Genomic DNA, 20,698 nt, shown 5'->3' with positions numbered 1-20,698 from the left:
CGCGGGTTTTTACCAAATTAGGAGACGAGGTGTGTGTCTTTCTAGCCCTGCGGGGATGCTATTGGGTACATTATAAAATCCGACATGTTTCACGCGTTCAAACCCGTTTCAGTAGTACTCGAATCCAAAACCCGCCATACCCGTTAAAATACGTAGCATATCCACTGATCCACCAATTTCTGTCCATCCACTGATCCAGCTTCGACCGTCTGAAATATGCTATTGTATTATGCTAAAATATGCTCCTTCTCCTGAAGTTATTGTTGAAATGTTGCTGAAATATACTATTGTATTGTGCTGAAATATGCTCAAATTTTACTGCTGAAATATACTATGTTTGCTGCTAAAATGCTATTCCATGGTGGCTACTATTTATATCATGTTTTGCTGCTTCAATATGCTGATTTTTTCTACGGCCATTGTTGTATATGCTCATGTTTTTTTTAAAAAGCTGTTGTGTTTGCTGACTGCTCGCGGGAGGGGTTCCTCGCAGGATCAAAAAACCCGGCTGGTTTAGGGAACGGGCAAAAAGCTGGCCCCGTGCATGGGGACGGGGATTGTGCAAGCAAAACCAGGCATGTTTTGTCCCCGTTGCCATCTTGACACCCGATCTTTCCATCACTTCGATTTATGAATCCAACACCAATACACACTGATGATCACGCCAATGAAGAGCAAAGTCATACCTCAAATAGATCGGATCTGCCCAGATAACTTATCATCATTTTTTTATTTTTTCATTTAAAATCCACTATACATCGTTCAACACCCTTAAGGCTGTCCAGTGAACATGTCATAACTCACAACACATAATACATGCCTAAAAATACATTCCATAAGTGTGATGGCCCTTCGGCATTCATAACTCTACCCTGATTTTGGTAAAGTCACGTAGGACATGATCCAAATATTATTACCGTGACCTCCGGTTCTTAGAGACCTTAAAGATGTTTGGATTTCAAATTTCATTGTTGTTTGTAGTAACACAAAACAGAGTAGACAGTTTGGATGACTGCAAGAACTAAGCCAATAACAGCTGCCAGGAGGCCAACGGCTAGCCAGGGGTTCCTCAAGTACCTCTGCTTTAGCCACGCAATCCACCTCCGCGGGTAGCTCTGGAACCGCTTCTCAAGCTTCTTGCATGTCTCCCGAAGGTAGTTGCAGTTGGGGTCATCCGGGTCGAACTGGATCCCCTTGCAAAGGTCGGCGAAGCATTTGGCCACCTCTTCATTGTTCCCATGGCCATGCACGATGACGCCTCTCTTCGACAGGAGCTCCACGTCCTTCGTGGTGCAGGCCACCTGGGATATGAACACGCAGTATGCCGTGACGTGGCTCCCCACCGTCTCCCGGTTACGTTGCTCCAGCTCTATCAAGTTACGTAATAACCGCCATGTCTCGGAGTCGATGTCCAGGCAGGGGACCTCCAGAGTGCCGCCACTGCCGTCCAACTTGACGTCGAGGATGCAGCGGATGAGACCCTTCTCGCCCATGGCCCGAGCCTTGAACTTCACTCCCACGAAGTTGTACTCGGTCGCCGAGCGCCACCGGCGCACAGACATGGGATCAGCGGTGCAAAACGGCACGGCAGGCGAGACAGAGAGTGGCTTCAAGTGCATATGAAGAAGATGGAGAAGATTACCGGGTGCCGCCTGCTCTGGCAGCACCATGGCCGGCGCGGCCATGGCGTACATTTGTCTCCTCATGAGATCAAGGGCATAATCCGAGATCTCTGTAAGCACACGATCCTTACCGTCCAAAGTGGTCAGCTCCCCGATCTTCTCAAGGACGAAGAACGGTATCTGGTTCTCCGCGAGATAGAACACGTCGCGGACCACCGCTAGCGCCTCCGCCCTGTTTGCTGACGAGACGGCGGCCTCCGCAGTCCCCACATCATCTAGATCTAGATGATGTGATCTGAGGCCGACAAGGCGGGACAGTATGTAACAGGCGTCGAGGAGCAGCATGCGCACGAATTGCTCGCTCGTCATGTCCTCAAATGTGTTGGCGTAGCAGTTCCTGGTGTCACGCTCCAGGCATGCCAGCTCCTTGACATAGACATCCACCGTCATGGCCGGTCTTGCTGCCTTCGCCGCCGAGAGCACCATGTCGAGGCTTGCCAGCTTGTCATGCTCCATGGCGAGGTGTGGGTTGTTGCTCTGGGGCCGAGGGTAGTTGTACGGGCCGATGGCGACGTGGTCAGGATCATACTCGCTGCTGTCGACGTTGCGCGTGAGGTCGCGGACCTTTCCGACGACGATGGAGCAAGGACGGCAACCATCGCCGCCCTGCGCCTTGGATGAGTTCAGGGTGGCCAGCTTATCTTCCAGCTCATGGGCCAGCTGATGCATCTCCAGGACGCAGGAATCCGAATCCGTAGATTGGTCTGCAGACAGTCCATCGATCAGCCCCAAACAGATTGTGATTAGTCAACTACGTTTTTTTGAAACTAATTACTAATACTAGTAGTACAAGATAAAATAGAACAGACGGGATGATAAGTTCACTGGGCACCTTTTTGATCCATTTGCTTGTCCACCAATGGCCTTACGCTGCCGCCGAGCAGAGTAGCATGCAGTTGCACTCGTGGAGTTGAGTTACCCTCTCAAGTCTCCGAACACTTGTTCCTGTCTTCGTGTCCCAGCATGCATGATAATGCAGCAAGGCCAGCAAGCGCCTTCCAGCGCTAGTTTACAGCGAGAATCGCGAGATAGGAGACGGTGATGGAGGGAGACACTGATTTGTGGGGTGCAACTGAGACATCGGGGCGAGACGAAGGGATAAGGCCGATGCACCGTTTCACCTAAAAGAAGCGAAAGCTGGCTAGGATTCGGGTGGCTGCAAGAAAGAACCAAAGAAAGAAAGAATCCGATGGAATGTTTTGGCTTGCCGTGATTTGGACTTTGTGCTTGTTTGGTATCGCAGTGCTGCATCGCCATCAGGGCGGGACTAGGGCTCGCTATAGGAAAAAAAATTATATGAGACCAGGTCTCATATACAGCAGGTGAGACCCGCCTGATGGATGACACGTGGCATTCACAAATCATAAAACATCTAATCTCTCCCCTGATTTCAGATGAGGGGTGGGGTAAATGCTTTGTGATTTGTGAAGGGCGCTTATAGGCGCCGGTGTGCCGGCCGAAAGTTTCGGCTGGTCCAGCCCGAGACGTTCGATTTAGGCCACGCGGCCGTTGGATCCAAGCGAGAAAAAAAAACAAATCGCCCCAGCTCTCTTCTTCCTCGCGGAGTTGGTTGGATTCACATATCTCGTTCGGGGGAGCGCGGCGCCGCGCCTCCTGTCCCCTCCGGTGGTCGTCGGTCCCCACCCTGGCCGGCCGACCTCGTCGCCGCCGGACCCCGTCCTCGCCGGCCGACCTCGTCGCCGGTCCCTGCCCTCGCCGGCTATCTTCATCGCCAGTTCCCATGCAACAACTCCACCTGCGTTGCAGCTCTTGATGGCGACCGTTGTAGCTCGGCCGCCGCCTCTCGCCATTGATGCTCGCTGCAGGAAATTATGTCGACGGCGGCCGTCAGTCAATCAACGCCGTTTTGAATGGATGTAGCAAAAAACTTCACCCGTAGTAGCAAAAAAAACTACGGTTGCAGCAAAAATCAAACACCGTCGCCATCTTTCGCGAGATCGCAACTCCACCTTACATGGATGTAGCAAAAACTTCAGCGGTAGTAGCAAAAAACTACTACGGTTGCAGCAAAAATCAAACACCGTCGCCGTCTTTCGCGAGGTCGCAACTCCGCCTTACATGGATGTAGCAAAAACTTCAGTGGTAGTAGCAAAAAACTACTACGGTTGCAACAAAAATCGTTGTTGTCATCATCGCGAGGTCGCAGCTCCGCCTGATGGATGTAGCAAAAAACTTTGCCAGTAGTAACAAAATCCAACTGCGGTTGCACCTTCCCCTTGTTGTGCAGTTACATTGAAGCTTTTCTGTCTATGGATGACCCACATCTTTATAAAGAAGGAGTAGATGGTGTTATTAGGCGTTGTGTACCTGAGCATGAACAGGAACAAATCCTACGCAAGTGTCACTCCGAGGCTTATGGAGGGCACCACACTTGAGATAGAACTGCGCATAAGGTATTGCAATCCGGTTTTTATTGGCCTACTCTCTTCAAGGATGCTCGTAAGTTTGTCTTATCTTGGGATGAATGTCAAGGAATTGGTAATATTAGTAGACGTCAAGAAATGCCTATGAATTATTATCTTGTTATTGTACCATTTGATGTTTGGGGCTTTGATTATATGGGACCGTTTCCTACCTCTAATGGATATACACATATTTTAGTTGCTGTTGATTACGTTACTAAGTGGGTAGAAGCTATTCCAACTAGTAGTGCTGATCATAACACTTCTATTAAGATGGTTAAAGAAGTTATTTTTCCGAGGTTTGGAGTCCCTAGATATTTAATGACTGATGGTGGTTCACATTTCATTCATGGTGCTTCTCGTAAAATCCTTGCTAAGTATGATGTTAATCATAGAATTGCATCCCCTTATCACCCACAGTCTAGTGGTCAAGTAGAATTGAGTAACAGAGAGATTAAATTAATTTTTCAAAAGACTGTTAATAGATCTAGAAAGAATTGGTCCAAGAAACTTGATGATGCTTTATGGGCCTATAGAACTGCATATAAAAATCCTATGGGTATGTCTCCTTATAAAATGGTTTATGGAAAACCATGTCATTTACCTCTCGAACTAGAACATAAGGCATATTGGGCTATTAAAGAGCTCAATTATGATTTCAAACTTGCCAGTGAGAAGAGGCTATTTGACATTAGCTCACTTGATGAATGGAGAACCCAAGCCTATGAGAATGCCAAGTTGTTTAAAGAAAAAGTTAAAAGATGGCATGACAAAAGGATGCAAAAGCGTGAGTTTAACGTAGGTGATTATGTGTTGCTATACAACTCTCATTTAAGGTTTTTTGCAGGAAAACTTCTCTCTAAATGGGAAGGTCCTTACGTTATCGAGGAGGTCTATCATTCTGGTGCCATAAAAATCAAAAACTTCGAAGGCACAAACCCGAAGGTGGTGAACGGTCAAAGAATCAAACAATATATCTCAGGTAAGCCTATAAATGTTGAAACCAATGTTATTGAAACCGTTACGGTGGAGGAATACATAAGGGACACTTTCCAAAACGTTTCAGACTCCGAAAAGAAATAGGTATGTGGCACGGTAAGTAAACCGACTCCAAAACAGTTCTAATGGCAATTTTTCTCCGTTTTGGAATATTTAGAAAAATAGGAAAATAAGAAGCAGTCCGGGAAGGACACGAGGCCTCCACGAGGGTGGAGGGCGCACCCTACCCCCCTGGGCGCGCCCACCTGCCTCGTGGTCACCTCGTGCGCTCTCTAGAGTCTGTTTTCTTGCATGATACTTCTTTTGGTCGGTAAAAATTCATTATATAATCCTCCGAAGGTTTTGACCACCGTATCACGCAATTATCCTCTATTCTTGTTTCGAGCTGTTTTCTGTCAGGATTGTCAAGGCCAGGCATCATGTCGTCCCCCTCCTCCAACAATGGTGACAACGATGCTTGGCTAATGAAGATAGAGCTGAAGAGCAAAGAACCCAGGGAGATCAACAAGGATGAAGGGGTCAAGGAGTCCACGGAGGACCAAGTTCCGGCAACAGAAGACATCCTTCAACTTGACCACAATCTTCTTACCCCAACTGAGATCGAAGCTTTCCAGGTGATTGAGTTAGCTCGTATACAAAACAAGTATCTCACGTGTGAAAATATTTTGTTGAAGGAGCATATCGTCGCACTCAAGGGCATTATCCGCAAATTGGAGGATCTCATACGCTCGATGTGCGACTACCCATCATCACCGCCATCTTCTTCACCAGCAAAGGAGACATAATAACATGGGTATGGGCACTCCCCTTGGCAACTGCCAAGCTTGGGGGAGGTGCCCCGGTATCGTATCACCATCACACTACTATCTTTACAGTTTTTCTTAGTTCGATCCTTTTGGTAATATCTTGATCTAGTAGAATAAAGTCTTAGTATGATTTAGTTTTGAGTTTTGCTTTATGATCCCTTTATGTAATCGAGTCTATGAGCTATATATAATAAAGATTAGTTGAGTCAAGGGCTTGATTATTTTGCTATAATCTTGAGTGAATAAAAGAAAACGAAAGAACAAAAAGAAATAAAGAGATCATATTGATCTTATGAAGAGTAATGACTTCACATAGAAAGAGTATGATGATTAAAAGTTGTTGAGAGTTGACAAACATAGTTTTGGTCATCGTTGCAATTAATAGGAAGTAATAAAGAAAGAGAGGTTTAACATATAAATATACTATCTTGGACATCTTTTATGATTGTGAGCAATCATTAAAATATGACATGCCAAAGAGTTGATGTTGGACAAGGAAGACACCATAATGGGTTATGTTTTCTTACATCTGAAATAAAGTATATTGTCAAGGATCATCCAACATGTTGAGTTTGCCTTTCTCCCTCATGCTAGCTGAGGGAGTTCCGGACTAGGGGGTGTCCGGACAGCCGAACTATCGTGATCGGCCGGACTCCAAGACTATGAAGATACAAGATTGAAGACTTCGTCCCGTGTCCGGATGGGACTTTCCTTGGCGTGGAAGGCAAGCTTGGCGATACGGATATGTAGATTTCCTACCATTGTAACTGACTATGTGTAACCCTAGCCCTCTCTGGTGTCTATATAAACCATAACAAATAACAGATTTTCAGGAAACAAATAATACATTTTAATCTAACTTTCCTAACTTATCTAAATCAATCGATTCCTTTTATTGGTTAAATTTGTCTTAGGAAACAAATAACATATTTTCAGAAAACAAATAATACATTTTAATCTAACTTCCTTAAATTATGCAAATCAATTGATTCCTTTTATTGGTTCAATTTGTCTTAGGAAACAAATAACAGATTTTTAGGAAACAAATAATACATTTTAATCTAACTTTTCTAACTTATTAGTGAAATTTGTTTTAGGAAACAAATAACAGACACGTCACAACTTTCCTCCCAATAAATAGTTTCTTAACATTTGCAAACTTTCCTAATCAGACACGTCACAAACGGGCAGGTACTGATATCACGTTATCAAGCAATAAAACCCCATTTCCATTGAAATCAGTTCAAAAATCCTAACTTTCCTAAATTTTTACCTTTCTTTGATAACAACAAACAGTTTCTATGTTTTCCATTGATATTAGCATTTTTTTGAACTGAGATCTCCGGGTTATGATTTTTTTGTGATTCTTTCCAATTGTGACCTCTCCTTCCACTCCGGCTCCTTGTCGGATAAACACCTCCACCATAGCCAGGTGACACCGCCCCAGACCTCTTGCCTCTCCACACCTTCTCCGCCACCTCCTTCTCGTACTCCATTAACAATCCCTCCGCCACATTTATCCACAGCGGTGTCGAGGGCATGGTGCAGCAGCGTACCAGCGGTAGAGCAGCGCATAGCAGCAGGAAGCAACACGCAGTAGGCGAGGCTGAGGGGGCGACCGACAGAAGATGGCCATGACTGGAGGCGGCGCGAGGCAGGGGGCAGCAGACGGGGCGAGCGCAGCCAGCGAGAGTGTGGCGCGTGACTAGGGTGTGTGTCGCGCGGGGCACAGTGGTGCGGTGGCTGCTGCGAGCGCGACGGTAGCGGCGGGCGCGACCGACGCGGTGTAGCGGGCATGGGCATGGAGAGGGAGTGGCCCCGCGGGTGCGGAAGAAGAGCAGCAGACTCGGGCATGGGCGTGCATAGGAGCGGGCATGTGCCACGGGGTCAATCCGAGGAGCTCGGTGGCTACCCCTGCAATGGCCATGGCGGAAGGCGGTTCTCGGCCATAGCAAAATACCTAACGAGAGCAAACGAGAGGGGAGACAAGGGAAAGGCAAGAGGAGATCATGGCGGTGTCAATGGCGCCCTAGGGGAAGACATGGGAGCTCGGGGCGGCGCGGATCGAACGGCAATGTCGCGGTGGCCCAAGGTTGAGGAAGACGGCAGCGAAGTCGATGCGGGGGTGCTGGACTTGATCTCGTTGGCGCAGACGAAGTAGCGAAGGCATTCGGAGCTCCTCGACAAGCTCCTAGCCCGCAGGGAGGGCAGTGGCCTTGTGGACGGGGTCGGTCATGGTGGCCGTGGCGTCTGACTTCGTCCAGATCGACGGGATCGAGCGAGCGAGGAGGAGAAGTGGATTTGGGAGGGGGCGTCAAGGAGGAGTGAGGCCATGGGGTAGGGAAGGCAGGGCGTCACCCTTATCCATTCTCCTTCGATGCCAGCGAGGTGGTCGGGCGGGAGCCCGTCTCAGTAGCGACGCGGCTCGGGGAACAAGAGAAGACGACCGCGCGGGGACTGGACCGCTGAGCCGGTTCGGTGGCAAGGCCCGGGGGGCAGGGCGAATCCCCTTTTACATCGTCCTTTTGGTTTTTCAATGTATTCTAATCTGTTTCTCCTTTTTAACACCGTTTTCTATTTATTCTTATCAACTAAATGATCTCTACTCCTAATGTCTCAGTTGGTAGTCTCCGTTTCGGGTTTATTTTCGTCCCACCTCCCGAGTGAGGGAGAGGGGGAGAGAGAGTGAGGAAGAGGGAGGGAGAGGATGTGTGTGTGTGAGAGAGAGAATTTGATGGTAAAAAATGTCGCCGATGTCACTTAATATGTATGAGAATATTCAATGTAATATTAACATAATTGATATTGAACTGTTAAAGTTAATGTGGCCCCGTTGCAACGCACGGGCGTTCTTCTAGTATAAATTAGAGCACTGGTTACTAGTAGAAGTTACGATATGAACATAATCAGATTATTCTGTATAGCCATGCACAGATTAGCAAAGTGGCATACAAATGTACACATACACTAGAGCATATGACAATTGACCTAGCGGATATATGAAGATTGCAGTTTAGTTTGTTTGGTTTAGTTGACTTGTGACCATATAAACAAATTACTGAGAAAATATAAATCAATATCATAAGATTTACTATAAAATAACATTTTATAAAAATACTACCTCCGATCCACAATAAGTGTCCAAGTTTTCACTTAAGACCAGTTTAAAATTGCGACACTTATTTTGGATCGCAGGGGGTATTATTTATTAGAACATAGTTATATCTTTTTACACAAATAAAGGCCAATGTTACATTTTAGACAGGTATTGATGCCTAAAATATTATCTATTATGCAATGCAAGGGTAAATAGGAGTAAAAAAATATCTTGCATTGGATAAGATCGTAAAATTAAATACATAACACTTTTCACGGACAAAAATATGACGCCCTCTCATTTGGGAGGGCCACCTTGCAAGTTAAGTTAAAAAACACAACGGCATACATACACACGGCCGACTGAATCTCAGTTGATTGGAATCTGATACTGAACGCTCATACTATTCCAAACTGCTGGACGTATGTCATGGAAGGTAGCTAAGATACTTAGGGCATCTCCAGCCGCGCCCTCAACAGGCCCCCCAGGCCACTTTTTCGGCGCCGGCGCCGAAAAAACGGCCCAGTCGCGCCCCCAGGACGCCGAAAATCGCCGGTTCGGACCTTTTTTCCGTCCGGCGGTCACAGGCCGAACAGGGCGCGCTGGGGAGCCGTTGGGGGCTCCGGCGCTAGGGAAAAGCACGCCTGACCCACACCGACAGGGGAAAAGTCAAGGTTTTCTTCCCCCGACTCGCCTCGCACCCCCGCGCCCTCGGCCACCACTAGCTTTATCCCGGCGACGGCCGCCGGCCTACTCCGCTAGATAGCCATTCCCCGCCGTAAAATAGCAGCGCTTCGCCGCGGCAGCCCCTCCCGCAGCAGCTGGGCATTTCCGGCCGCCGTTTCCGGCCGCGGAGGCGCGGTTTAACGGCGGGTACACGCCCACCGAGCGCAAGGTGTTCGGCATTTTGACTGTGCCGGTGATGGACTCGGATGAGGAGGAAGAGCTCGCCACGCTGCTGGAGGAGGAAGCCGCGGCCGACGTCCAGGAAGAAGAGCATCTGATGGTGCTCGCCGCCCTCGCCCAGCTGCTGGCGAGCAATGAAAAGCCGCGTCGAGGTGGCTCGGCGCCGGGGCGTGTGAAAGCAAAGAACCGGCATCGTCTGCACGGCTACTGCATGCTCTACTCCGACTACTTCGCCGATGCTCCACTTCATGGCGAGAGAACATTTCGGCGCCGTTATCGGATGAGCCGAAAGCTCTTCCTCAGGATTGTGAATTCCATCCGGGAGTTCGACAACTACTTCAAGTGCAAGATGGATTGCACTGGCGCTCTTGGATTCACCTCCATCCAGAAGTGCACGACAGCGATGAGGATGCTTGCATATGGATCTCCCAGTGATTCACTCGACGACTATGGGCGCATGGCCGAGTCCACCAGCATAGAGTGTTTCTACAAGTTCTGTCGGGCAGTGGTGGCAGTGTTTGGGCCACAATACTTGAGAACACCCAATGCGGAAGACACTGCTCGGATCCTAGCCCAGAATGCAGCAAGAGGATTTCCTGGGATGCTTGGAAGCATCGACTGCATGCATTGGAAATGGAAGAACTGCCCATTTGGTTGGCAGGGGATGTACAAAGGCGTCAAAGGCGGTTGCAGTGTGGTGCTTGAGGGGGTAGCCACACAGGACCTCTGAATTTGACACTCCTTCTTTGGTATGCCAGGAACTCACAATGACATCAACGTGCTGCAGTGCTCTCCTGTTTTTGCCAAGCTCGTTGAGGGCCATTCTCCTCCGGTGAACTTGGAGATCAATGGGCACCAATACAACAAGGGGTACTATCTAGCTGACGGCATGTATCCGAGATGGTCGACATTTGTGAAGACGATCTCAAACCCTGTGGCAGGAGGCAAGAACGCCTGGTTTGCGAAGGTTCAGGAGGCTTGCAGGAAGGATGTCGAGCGGGTATTTGGTGTGCTCCAATCTCGATTCGCTGTTGTTCGGTACCCCGCTCAGACCTGGTCGAAAGATCAAATGTGGGAGATCATGACTTGCTGTGTCATCTTGCACAACATGATCATCGAGAGCGAGCAAGAAGACCCATTGTTTGACACTGAACCATACTACAGGCAGGGTCCTCTAGCCGAAGTTGATCACCAGCTACCGGCAACTTGGACTGCCTATCTCAGTATGCGTCAGGAGATCCAAGACCCACAGGTGCATCATCAACTGCAGAAAGATCTGATTGAGCACCTATGGAGGCTCAAGGGGGACGCCACGTGATGAAATACGAGTTTTTATTTGTTGAACTATATAATTTGTATTGAACTATTTGTTGTTCTAATATTTTGTTGAAGTATTTGATTTTTCTGTGATGAAATACGTGTGTTGATAATTGAACGCCGAAACCACGTCGAATATGGGCCTATTCTCGCCCCTATGGGCCGTTTATTCGCCGAAAATGGGCTGCAAAGTGGGCCAATTTCGGCGCCTGGGGGCGGGCTGGGGGCGACGACTGGGCGCAAAACCGCCCCAGCACGGAGTGTGTCGCCGGCTCGCCCCCAGGCGGCGCTTTTAGACGCCCCTGGGGGCCAACGGCTGGAGATGCCCTTAGCCTCGTCCAAGCAGGAAAAGCAGCCAAGTAGCTAGCTATAGTACATTAGTACTCCTTTCTCGGCTGGCCGGTGCTGCCTCTAGGCCTGATGGCGATGCAGGCAGGGAATCAAATGTGCACAAGCAGGTCACGCCAAACCACTCAACCTTGCGCTCGATCAAGCGGGAATCCTACTAGCTTTCACTTTTCAGAAAGATGCACGAGGGGGAAATAAAATGCACACCTTCACTTCACCTTAGTGCTTGACTTGACTCCAGCTGGTATGTCAATTCCTTTTTGCAAAGTGTGTCAATTATATATAGCAGCTTTTGAGCAGCTTCCCAAGTGATCTAACAGATCTTGCCTGCGCGTGAATCTTCTATTCTTATCCTCAGCGAAATGTAAAGTAGGAGAGGAAGGGTTACATATACAGATGCCAGCCCGGCTACCAACTCTGAAACAAAGCGTGAACTGAGCGTTGAGAGGACAACACAACTCAAGTCCAGGAGGCGGGAGAGCAACGCAATCAATTGGCTTACTATTCGTGGACAAGCAAATGGAGGAGCAAGGTGCCCAGAAAACTCTGTTTTCTGACAGGTCGACGTTCATTCATATATATATATATTAATATATATACAGTATATGCTTTCATTGCAGGCCAATCTAGCGATTCTGCCAATTCCTACGTTATAGAGATGGCTCAGCTGGCCAATGAGCTCAGTGGCAAACTAGACGCCCTCAACTCATCCCAGGCGCAGGTCGGGGGCGGGCGCTCTTCTTGTCCCATCATCGTCGCCAAGGTCCGCGACCTCACGCGCAACGTCGACTGCGCCGAGTACGATCCTGACCACGTCGCCATCGGCCCGTACAACTACCCTCGGCCGCAGAGCAGGAACCCGCACCTCGCCATGGAGCACGACAAGCTGACGAGTCTTCACAAGGTGCTCTCAGCTGCAAGAGCCACGAGACCCGGCATGACGGTGAACGTCTACATCAACGAGCTCAGATGCCTCGAAGAACCCGTGAGGAACTGCTACGCCAACACGTTTGCTGACATGACGAGTGAGCAGTTTGTACGCATGCTCCTCCTCGACGGCTGCTACATACTCTCCCGCCTCGTTGTCTTCCAAGCACACCCCGCAGGTGATGCGCCCTGTGACTGTAGATGTCGGCGTCCCATCGGCGAACAGCAGGGCGGAGGCGCTGGCGGTGGTCCGCGACGTCTTCTACCTCGCCGAGAACCAGATACCTTTCTTCGTCCTCCAGAAGATCGGGGAGCTGACGGCTTTGGATGGTAAGGATCGTGTGATTAACGAGATCACGGAGTATGCCCTCGATCTCATGAGAGGACAGAAGTATAAAGAGGCAGCGCCGGCCATCATGCCGCCGCAGCCAACAGTGCCTGGCAATCTTCTCCATCTTCTCCATATGCACTTGAAGCCTGCTCCACTCTCCGCCCCGCCTGCTGCCACCGGAAACGACTCGGATCAAGTGCGCCGGTGGCGCTCGGCGACAGAGTACAGCTTCGCTGGGGTGAAGTTCAAGGGTCTGTCCATGAAAGAGAAGGGCATGCGCTGCATCCTCGACGTGAAGCTGAATGGCGGGGGAGGCACGCTGGAGGTGCCCCGCCTGGACATCGACAATGAGACATGGCGGCTGCTACGCAACCTGGTGGAGCTGGAGCAGAGGAACCGGGAGGCAGTGGGGAGCCATGTCACGGCATACTGCGTGTTCATGTCCCAGATGGCCTGCACCACGAAGGACGTGGAGCTGTTGTCGAAGAGAGATGTCATTGTGCACGGCCACGGCAACAACGACGAGGTGGCCAAATGCTTCGCCGACCTCTGCAAGGGGATCCAATTCGACCCTGACGACCCCGAGTGCAACTACCTACAGGAGACGTGCTCGATTCTAGAGAAGCGGTCTCGGAGCTCCTCACGGAAGTGGATGCATGGCTGAGGCGGAAGTACTTCAGCAACCCCTGGCTTGCTGTCGGGCTCCTGGCAGCAGTCGTTGGGCTAGTTTGTGCAGTCGTGCAGGCAGTGTACTCTGTTTTGAGCTACAAACATGGGTGAAGTTAGCAATATGATCATCACGCGCTTGTAGACTTTAGGTTAAAAATAGTATTGTGTGTTGTGAGGCTTGTAAAAGGTCCATTGGACAGCCGTGTTTAATAAGGATGTAAAATAGGGGAGATTTCTTGTTGGGATTGTCTACTGCCAGTCAACTGAATTCTCACTTTGGGTTAGTCGAACTCTGATCCAATGGTTTTGAATTTCAGTTTTGGAAAAGTTTCAGCACCAACCGAAATAACCGAAATTCAATGAATTTCAGTGATTTCAGTTTGCATTTCAGCCAAATGACCGAAATATTCACTTGAATTCAATTAAAAGATTTAAAATTTTAAAAAATATTTCAAAAACTATTTGAATTCCTGTGCAATACTGAAATTGCTGAAATATTTGGCCGAAACATAATTATTCCAATGTCTACTGAAATTATTGAAATTCAGTGAATTTCATTGAAATCTCACTAAAAGTGAAAACCATCACATCCACCGTAAGTTTCTGATGAAGACCAGCAACAACTTCAGTGCAAGGGTCATTTGATCAACCCAGCGCAGCAGTTCTGGCTTTGGTGCCCTTTGTCCACAAAAACTAAGCACAACTAAAACAGGCCAGCACCGAGAAAACCCATTAACCCATTGCGCCTTTAGTGTTCTCTAACAACCACTGCACAGAGCCCTAGGTCAAGTACCTTCCTCTTCTTCCTCCCTTCCCTCGAACCGAGGCCGGCGCCACCATGAATAAAGAAGAAAACACAAAGCAGAACAGATATGGGACAAAAATTAAAGGAAAGAAGCACAAGAAAGAACCTGGGCGGTTTCTCCTTTCGGTCCACCCTCGGTAAATCATCATGTCCCCATCAAAATTCCTACTCATCACTGTCCATCACATGTGAAATTCGAAATAGATTAGAGGAAACAGATAGATATTTCGAAACGAAAACACATGTACTCATCACTCTACTATAAACCTACATCCTAAATCAAAATAGATTTCAAATACAAAATTTATTTTAGCCTATGTTCTTGACATTCTCATGATCTCCATGTAACAAAAAAAATAGTAAATAATACAAAATTCGGTTGCAACCTAAAACATTTCTTAGAAAAATAAAGAATTAGGGTAAAATCTTTTACCCACCATAAAAACTAAACTAAACGCAGACTGGAAATTGCAAAGACTCAAAAAAATACAACAAAATGTTATCTAGGCTAGAATGAATTAGAGTGTATCTTGTTACCCTACCTAAAGACAAACACAAAACCGGAATGTGAATGAATTAGAGGTAACTTGTCACCCCCACAAAATACATAAACAAAAACAGAATTTGATCTATAATAGAATGAATTAGAGAATAGCATGTTACCCCCAAAAATACAAAAACAAAAACAGAATGTTATCTATAATAGAATGAAAGGGTAGCCTGTTACCCCCAAAATACATAAACAACACATAATGTTAACTATAATTGAGTGAATTAGAGGGTAACCTGTTACCCCCCCCCCCCCCCCCCCCCCACGCCCAAAAAAGTACATATACTAAAACTGATGCTAAATCGAAGGCAATTTGGCATAAAGAACAATGGATGATGATGTTTAGAGAAATATTATATACTTCCTGAATTTGCACAATGGGGACGTACATATTGCACATAGTCAACATAAGCAAACATGCCTCCAATGGGTAGCAAAGCATACAATCACCACAGTGAGCAATATCACAATAACACCATTTGGACAAGGCCAAAAAAGCGGAGCACTAGAACAAAGTAATACTCAAAGGATTCATTTGGATCAAGTACACAAAGCATAATAGTAATTTGATTTTTCTTCAGTTTCGTCCTCTCATTACAAAATTAATGTATTTATTGTTGCACATGCAGGTTGGAGATTTTGCATACATAAAGCACTAGCAAGGAGTAGAATGACATCAAGGAAAACAATAGGAAACCAAGGTAATGGTAGTAGGAAAACTGCAATCATTGATAATATGAAGTCATTCACCCATCTAAAGTGTAATTTAGAATTGTTCTAGTTCATATCATTTGGTCTAATCATTAAAAAAAATTGCTTGCTCAGACAACCAACATAGCAGACATTGTTCTAGAGCATGAAGTACCTACAAAAGACAACAAGGTAACCATAATAATATTAAGGAAAACATAAAGATTAACTTAAATTTAAAATACCATTGTAGTTTACTATTATTGCACAATGGTTTTGCAGGTGCCTAAAAATTCAGTTAAGGGATATCACCAAATGCATTATGAAACAAATGTTATCAACTGAATAAATTTTCTGAATGTGTAGTATCAGAAAAAATACAGTATGAATGATGTTCAAAAATTGCATTAGCAGGACATGTTGCTTGCACAATAGAATAGGGAGGAAGAAGGTCATCATAACAGAGCAAAAAAAAGAGGTAATCCCAAAACTATGCTCACACAAACAACACCACATGAAATCACATAAAAATGGAAAACAGAAATCCATTTTGCATTGCTTAAACTCTTTCGTCGGTCATAAGAATTATAAGAAGCTCAATATGGTAAACAAGCATTTTAGCTTATGAATGAACAAGCAACACCCAATCTGATACAAGGAGCAAGACAATCTTACACAAAATTGATGCAACAAATGACTGTGATGAGTCATCTTCGGACTGACAATATGGCAATCCACATTCCAAGCTTCACTGTCGTGTTACCATGAGGCATAATGTTGAGGTACTTATACATTCAAAACAAAAATTTTATTCAGAAAATATGCACTTCCTTATAAATAATGAAAATATGTACTCGAGGACGAGCATGAATTAAGCTTGGGGATGCTTGATACGTCTTCAATGTGTCTATAATTTTTTATTGTTCCATGCTATTACATTATCCATCTTGGATGTTTTATATGCGTTTATATGCTATTTTATATGATTTTTGGGACAAACCTATTAACCTAGAGCCGAGTGCCAGTTTTTGTTTTTTCCTTGTTTTTGAGTTTCACGGAAAAGGAATATCAAATAGAGTCCAATTGATCTGAAAATTTACGGTGATTATTTATGGACAAGAAGAAGCCCACGGAGCATTGGAGATGGACCAGAGGAGTCCCGAGGCCACCACAAGGGTGGGGGCGCTCCCTACCCCCTAGGCACGCCCCCCTATCTTGTGGTTGACTCCTGGACCCCCCTGACTTATTCCCGACGCCAACACCTCTTATATATACCCAAACTTCCAGAACAGAACCTAGACCGGGAGTTCCGACGCTGCAAGCCCCCGGAGCCACCAAAAACCAATCGGGGCCCTATTCCGGCACCCTGTCGGAGGGGGGAATCATCACCGGTGGCCATCTTCATCATCCTGGCGCTCTCCTTGACGAGGAGGGAGTAGCTTACCCTCGTGGCTAAGGGTATGTACCAGTAGCTATGTGTTTGATCTCTCTCTCTCTTTCGTGTTATTGATATGGCACGATCTTGATGTATCATCAACTTTGCTATTATAGTTGGATCTTATGATGCTTCTCCCCCTCTACCTTCTTGTAATGGATTGAGTTTTCCCTTTGAAGTTATGTTATCGGATTGAGTCTTTAAGGATTTGAGAACACTTGATGTATGTCTTGCATGTGCTTATCTGTTATGACAATAGGATAGTCACCTGATTCACTTGATGTATGTTTTGTTGATCAACTTGCGAGTTCTCTGACATTGTGAACTTATGCATAGGGGTTGGCACACGTTTTTGTCTGGACTCTCCGGTAGAAACTTTGGGGCACTCTTTGAAGTTCTTTGTGTTGGTTTAAATAGATGAATCTGAGATTGTGTGATGCATGTTGTATAATCAAATCCGCGGATACTTGTGGTGACATTGGAGTATCTAGGTGACATTAGGGTTTTGGTTCATGTGCGTCTTAAGGTGTTATTTTAGTACGAACTCTAGGGTTGTTTGTGACACTTACAGGAATAGCCCAATAGATCGATCAGAAAGGATAACTTTGAGGTGGTTTCATACCCTACAATAATCTCTTTGTTTGTTCTCCGCTATTAGTGACTTTGGAGTGACTCTTTATTGCACGTTGAGGAAAACTTATATGATCTAATTATGTTACCTTAGGCCTTGTTTCCACGCATTGCAATACCGCTTTCGCTCACTTTTGTTACTTGCTACCTTGCTATTTTTATAATTTCAGGTTACAAAAACCTATATCTACCATCCATATTACACTTGTATCACCATCTCTTCGCCAAACTAGTGCACCTATACAATTTGGCATTGTATTGGTTGTGTTATGGACACAAGAGACTCTTTGTTATTTGGTTGCAGGGTTGTTTGAGAGAGACCATCTTCATCCTACGCCTCCCACGGATTGCTAAACCTGAGGTCATCCACTTGAGGGAAATTTATTATTGTCCTACAAAACTCTGCTCTTGGAGGCCCAACAACGTCTACAAGAAGAAAGGTTGCGTACTACACATCACACTTCATGTTGATGTTGTTCCATGCTAGCATGTCAAGTTTCATAAATTTTAGACGTGTTTTCGATTTACTCGAATTTAAAAACCATGTATCTCAATGTTAGCGGCCGAGCGAATGTGGCAAGGTGTTTGACATTCATTCCCATTTCTTGCATGGGACTTAAGCATGTAGCCAAGGACACACATTCCAAATTTGAACCCATTTATATGCACTGGAGCATGTGCATGTAGTTCAAATTTGAATTATGCACATGAATTCATTGAAAACTCAATTAATGTATAAAAATGTCCAAGCAAACCCCGAAAAATCCCAAAAATTGACACAACACTCGCGTTGTTCTATGTTGACATGACAAAAAATTTGAATGTAAGAAGAGGCAACAAATATCATCTCATCCCCCAAGGTGGCACGTTCCCTACCGAAGCCATCAAGCTTGTTGTGAGAGAAGATCTTATTTGCGAGAAGCTTATACCCAAACCTGCCCCAAATGGCACAATTTTTTTACCACGGCATGTTGATGTCGTTCCATGATATCATGTCAAGTTTCATGAATTTCAGACGGGTTTTAGATTTACTAGAATTTGAAAACCATGTATCTTAGCTGCCGAGCGATGATGTCAAGGTGTTTGACATTCATTCTCATTTCTTGACTGTGACCTAATCTTGCAACCAAGGACAAACATTTGATTTTGCAACCCTTTTTTATGGACTGGAGCATGTGCATGTAGTTCAATTTTGAATTATGCACATAAATGCCTAGAAAACTCAGTTAGCATATAAAAATGTCCAAATGATCCCTGAAAAAATCTAAAATTTAACACGACACTCTTGTTGTTCTATGTTGACACCAGGAAAAAAATTGAAAGGAAGAAGAGGCGACGAATATCATTTTGTCCACAAAGGTGACACGTTTCCCTAATGGAACCATGAGGCTTTTTGTGAGAAGCTCTGTTTGTGTGAAGCTTATACCATAACCTGCCCCAAATGGGACAATATTTTTTATGCCAGCATGTTGATGCCATTCCATGAGAGCATGCTAAGGTTCATGAATTTCAGATGGGTTTTGGATTTACTAGAATTACAGAAGCAAATACCTCAATGTTTGCCGGAGAGCCACGGTAGCATGGTGTTCGAAATTCATCCCCATTTCTTGCATGGGACATAATTAAGCATAAACGGATGGACACATATATGATTTTACAACTCATGTTGGTGCACCGGAGCATGTGCATGTAGTTTAATTTTAAATTGTGCACCTAAAATGGCTAGAAAGCCAATTTAATGTATAAAATGTCCAAACGAACCCTGAATAATTCCTATTTTTTTACGACACACATATAGTTGCATGTTCACTGTAGATAAAAGTTCTAGCAATTCAAACACCGTCCATTGCCGTTGTGAACCCATTATGTAATTCAAATCAAGATGAAAAATCAAGTAGGTCTCGCACAGTTTATTATCACCAACCATGTGAGATGAAGTACAAAATATTATGGAGCACCATCGGTGTATAGTACGCCTATGTCTTACGCGAGAAGGTGCGTCGGCTACCGTCCACAGCCGACGTGTCAAGCACACTAGCTCGCTCCCCAAATATCCTTTCACTGTTCAATCGTTGCCGGTGAAAGATGGGAACATGGACCCGCGTCGTGAGGGCAACTTCGGCGGCCTACTCCGGCGAGAGCGCGGCCGCTGCCGCCATGCGCGTGCTAACAAGGTGGATGGATGCGGCCGCAATCTGCGACCAGGTGGCCAACGCAGTCCAAATGACCGATGTTGCTTCTCAGGTGGCGGCAACAACATCTGCCTCGGGGATAGCAACTGGCGAGAGCGCCACAACAGATGTCCGTTCCGCCGAGGTGACCTTAGCCCTGATGGAGGCCGCCCACGCCTAGCTTGTGGCGGTCACCGCACAAATCGAACGAAGCTTCTCCGACAATGGTCGGCAACCCACGACCAAAGAGTTGGCAATCGCCGAGAGCGTTTGAGTAGCCGTCCATTCCTCCACCGCATAACACGCCACGACAGAGCCCATCCAAGCCCAGATCGCGGCCGCCCACGCCCAGCTCATGGCGGCCTTTTCCAAAGAGATGACGGATATGGATGGTGAGATGCTTGCCGAGTATAGTGCGATGGATTCCATGGAGCCCCTTCTGTAGGAGACCGCCGGGCGCGAGATGGACATGGAGGAGGCGGCGAAGATCAACGAGCAACACCAACCATAGTAGTACTCTTTGTTTTGTTTAACTAAGAGCGTCAGTGTTTGATCGTCATGGATTCACGGTGGCCACCACCCGGCGGCCACCACCCCTCCCTTCTGTCACTGTCCACTCCGGTGGTGGCAGCCACCACATCGTCATAATTTCTCTCCTTCGTTGGGACTTCTCTCCGGGTCTGGCGATTGAATCTCAGGTAAAGGTCAAGTTTGGATCCACGGTGCACTTCTCCTTGGATGATCCTCGCTCCACCAAGGAATTCTTCCTCCTCGTATCGTTCTCGTTGGCATCTTTTAAGTTGACAGAGGAATCTGTAGCCCTTGCGCTACAATCCTGCATTGGGGGACTCGGCTCAAAGTTTAGGGTTCTGCAATTAAGTGAACACCGTTTCAGGTTCTCGGTAGCCTCTA

The 20,698-nt window shown here is 46.4% G+C and overlaps 1 protein-coding gene and 1 pseudogene across 1 annotated transcript; one reads left to right on the top strand and one right to left on the bottom strand.

Annotated features, from left to right (window-relative positions):
• Window positions 1-703: 703 nt before the first annotated feature.
• On the bottom strand, window positions 704-2,814 carry LOC123072562 (UPF0481 protein At3g47200-like). The gene is made up of 2 exons (XM_044496140.1): window positions 2,515-2,814; window positions 704-2,386 (listed from the first exon to the last, which is right to left on the bottom strand). Exons 1-2 carry the CDS (start codon window positions 2,525-2,527, stop codon window positions 966-968), a joined length of 1,434 nt encoding a protein of 477 aa, XP_044352075.1. The 5' UTR covers window positions 2,528-2,814; the 3' UTR covers window positions 704-965.
• A 9,096-nt stretch (window positions 2,815-11,910) lies between these two features.
• Window positions 11,911-13,763, top strand: LOC123066739 (uncharacterized; annotated as a pseudogene).
• The last annotated feature ends 6,935 nt before the right edge of the window (window positions 13,764-20,698 follow it).

Source organism: Triticum aestivum, chromosome 3B, assembly GCF_018294505.1.
Source record: "Triticum aestivum cultivar Chinese Spring chromosome 3B, IWGSC CS RefSeq v2.1, whole genome shotgun sequence".
Taxonomy (NCBI): domain Eukaryota; kingdom Viridiplantae; phylum Streptophyta; class Magnoliopsida; order Poales; family Poaceae; genus Triticum; species Triticum aestivum.
Note: the sequence above shows the minus strand (reverse complement) of the source record. Positions and strands in the feature narration are given on the sequence as shown.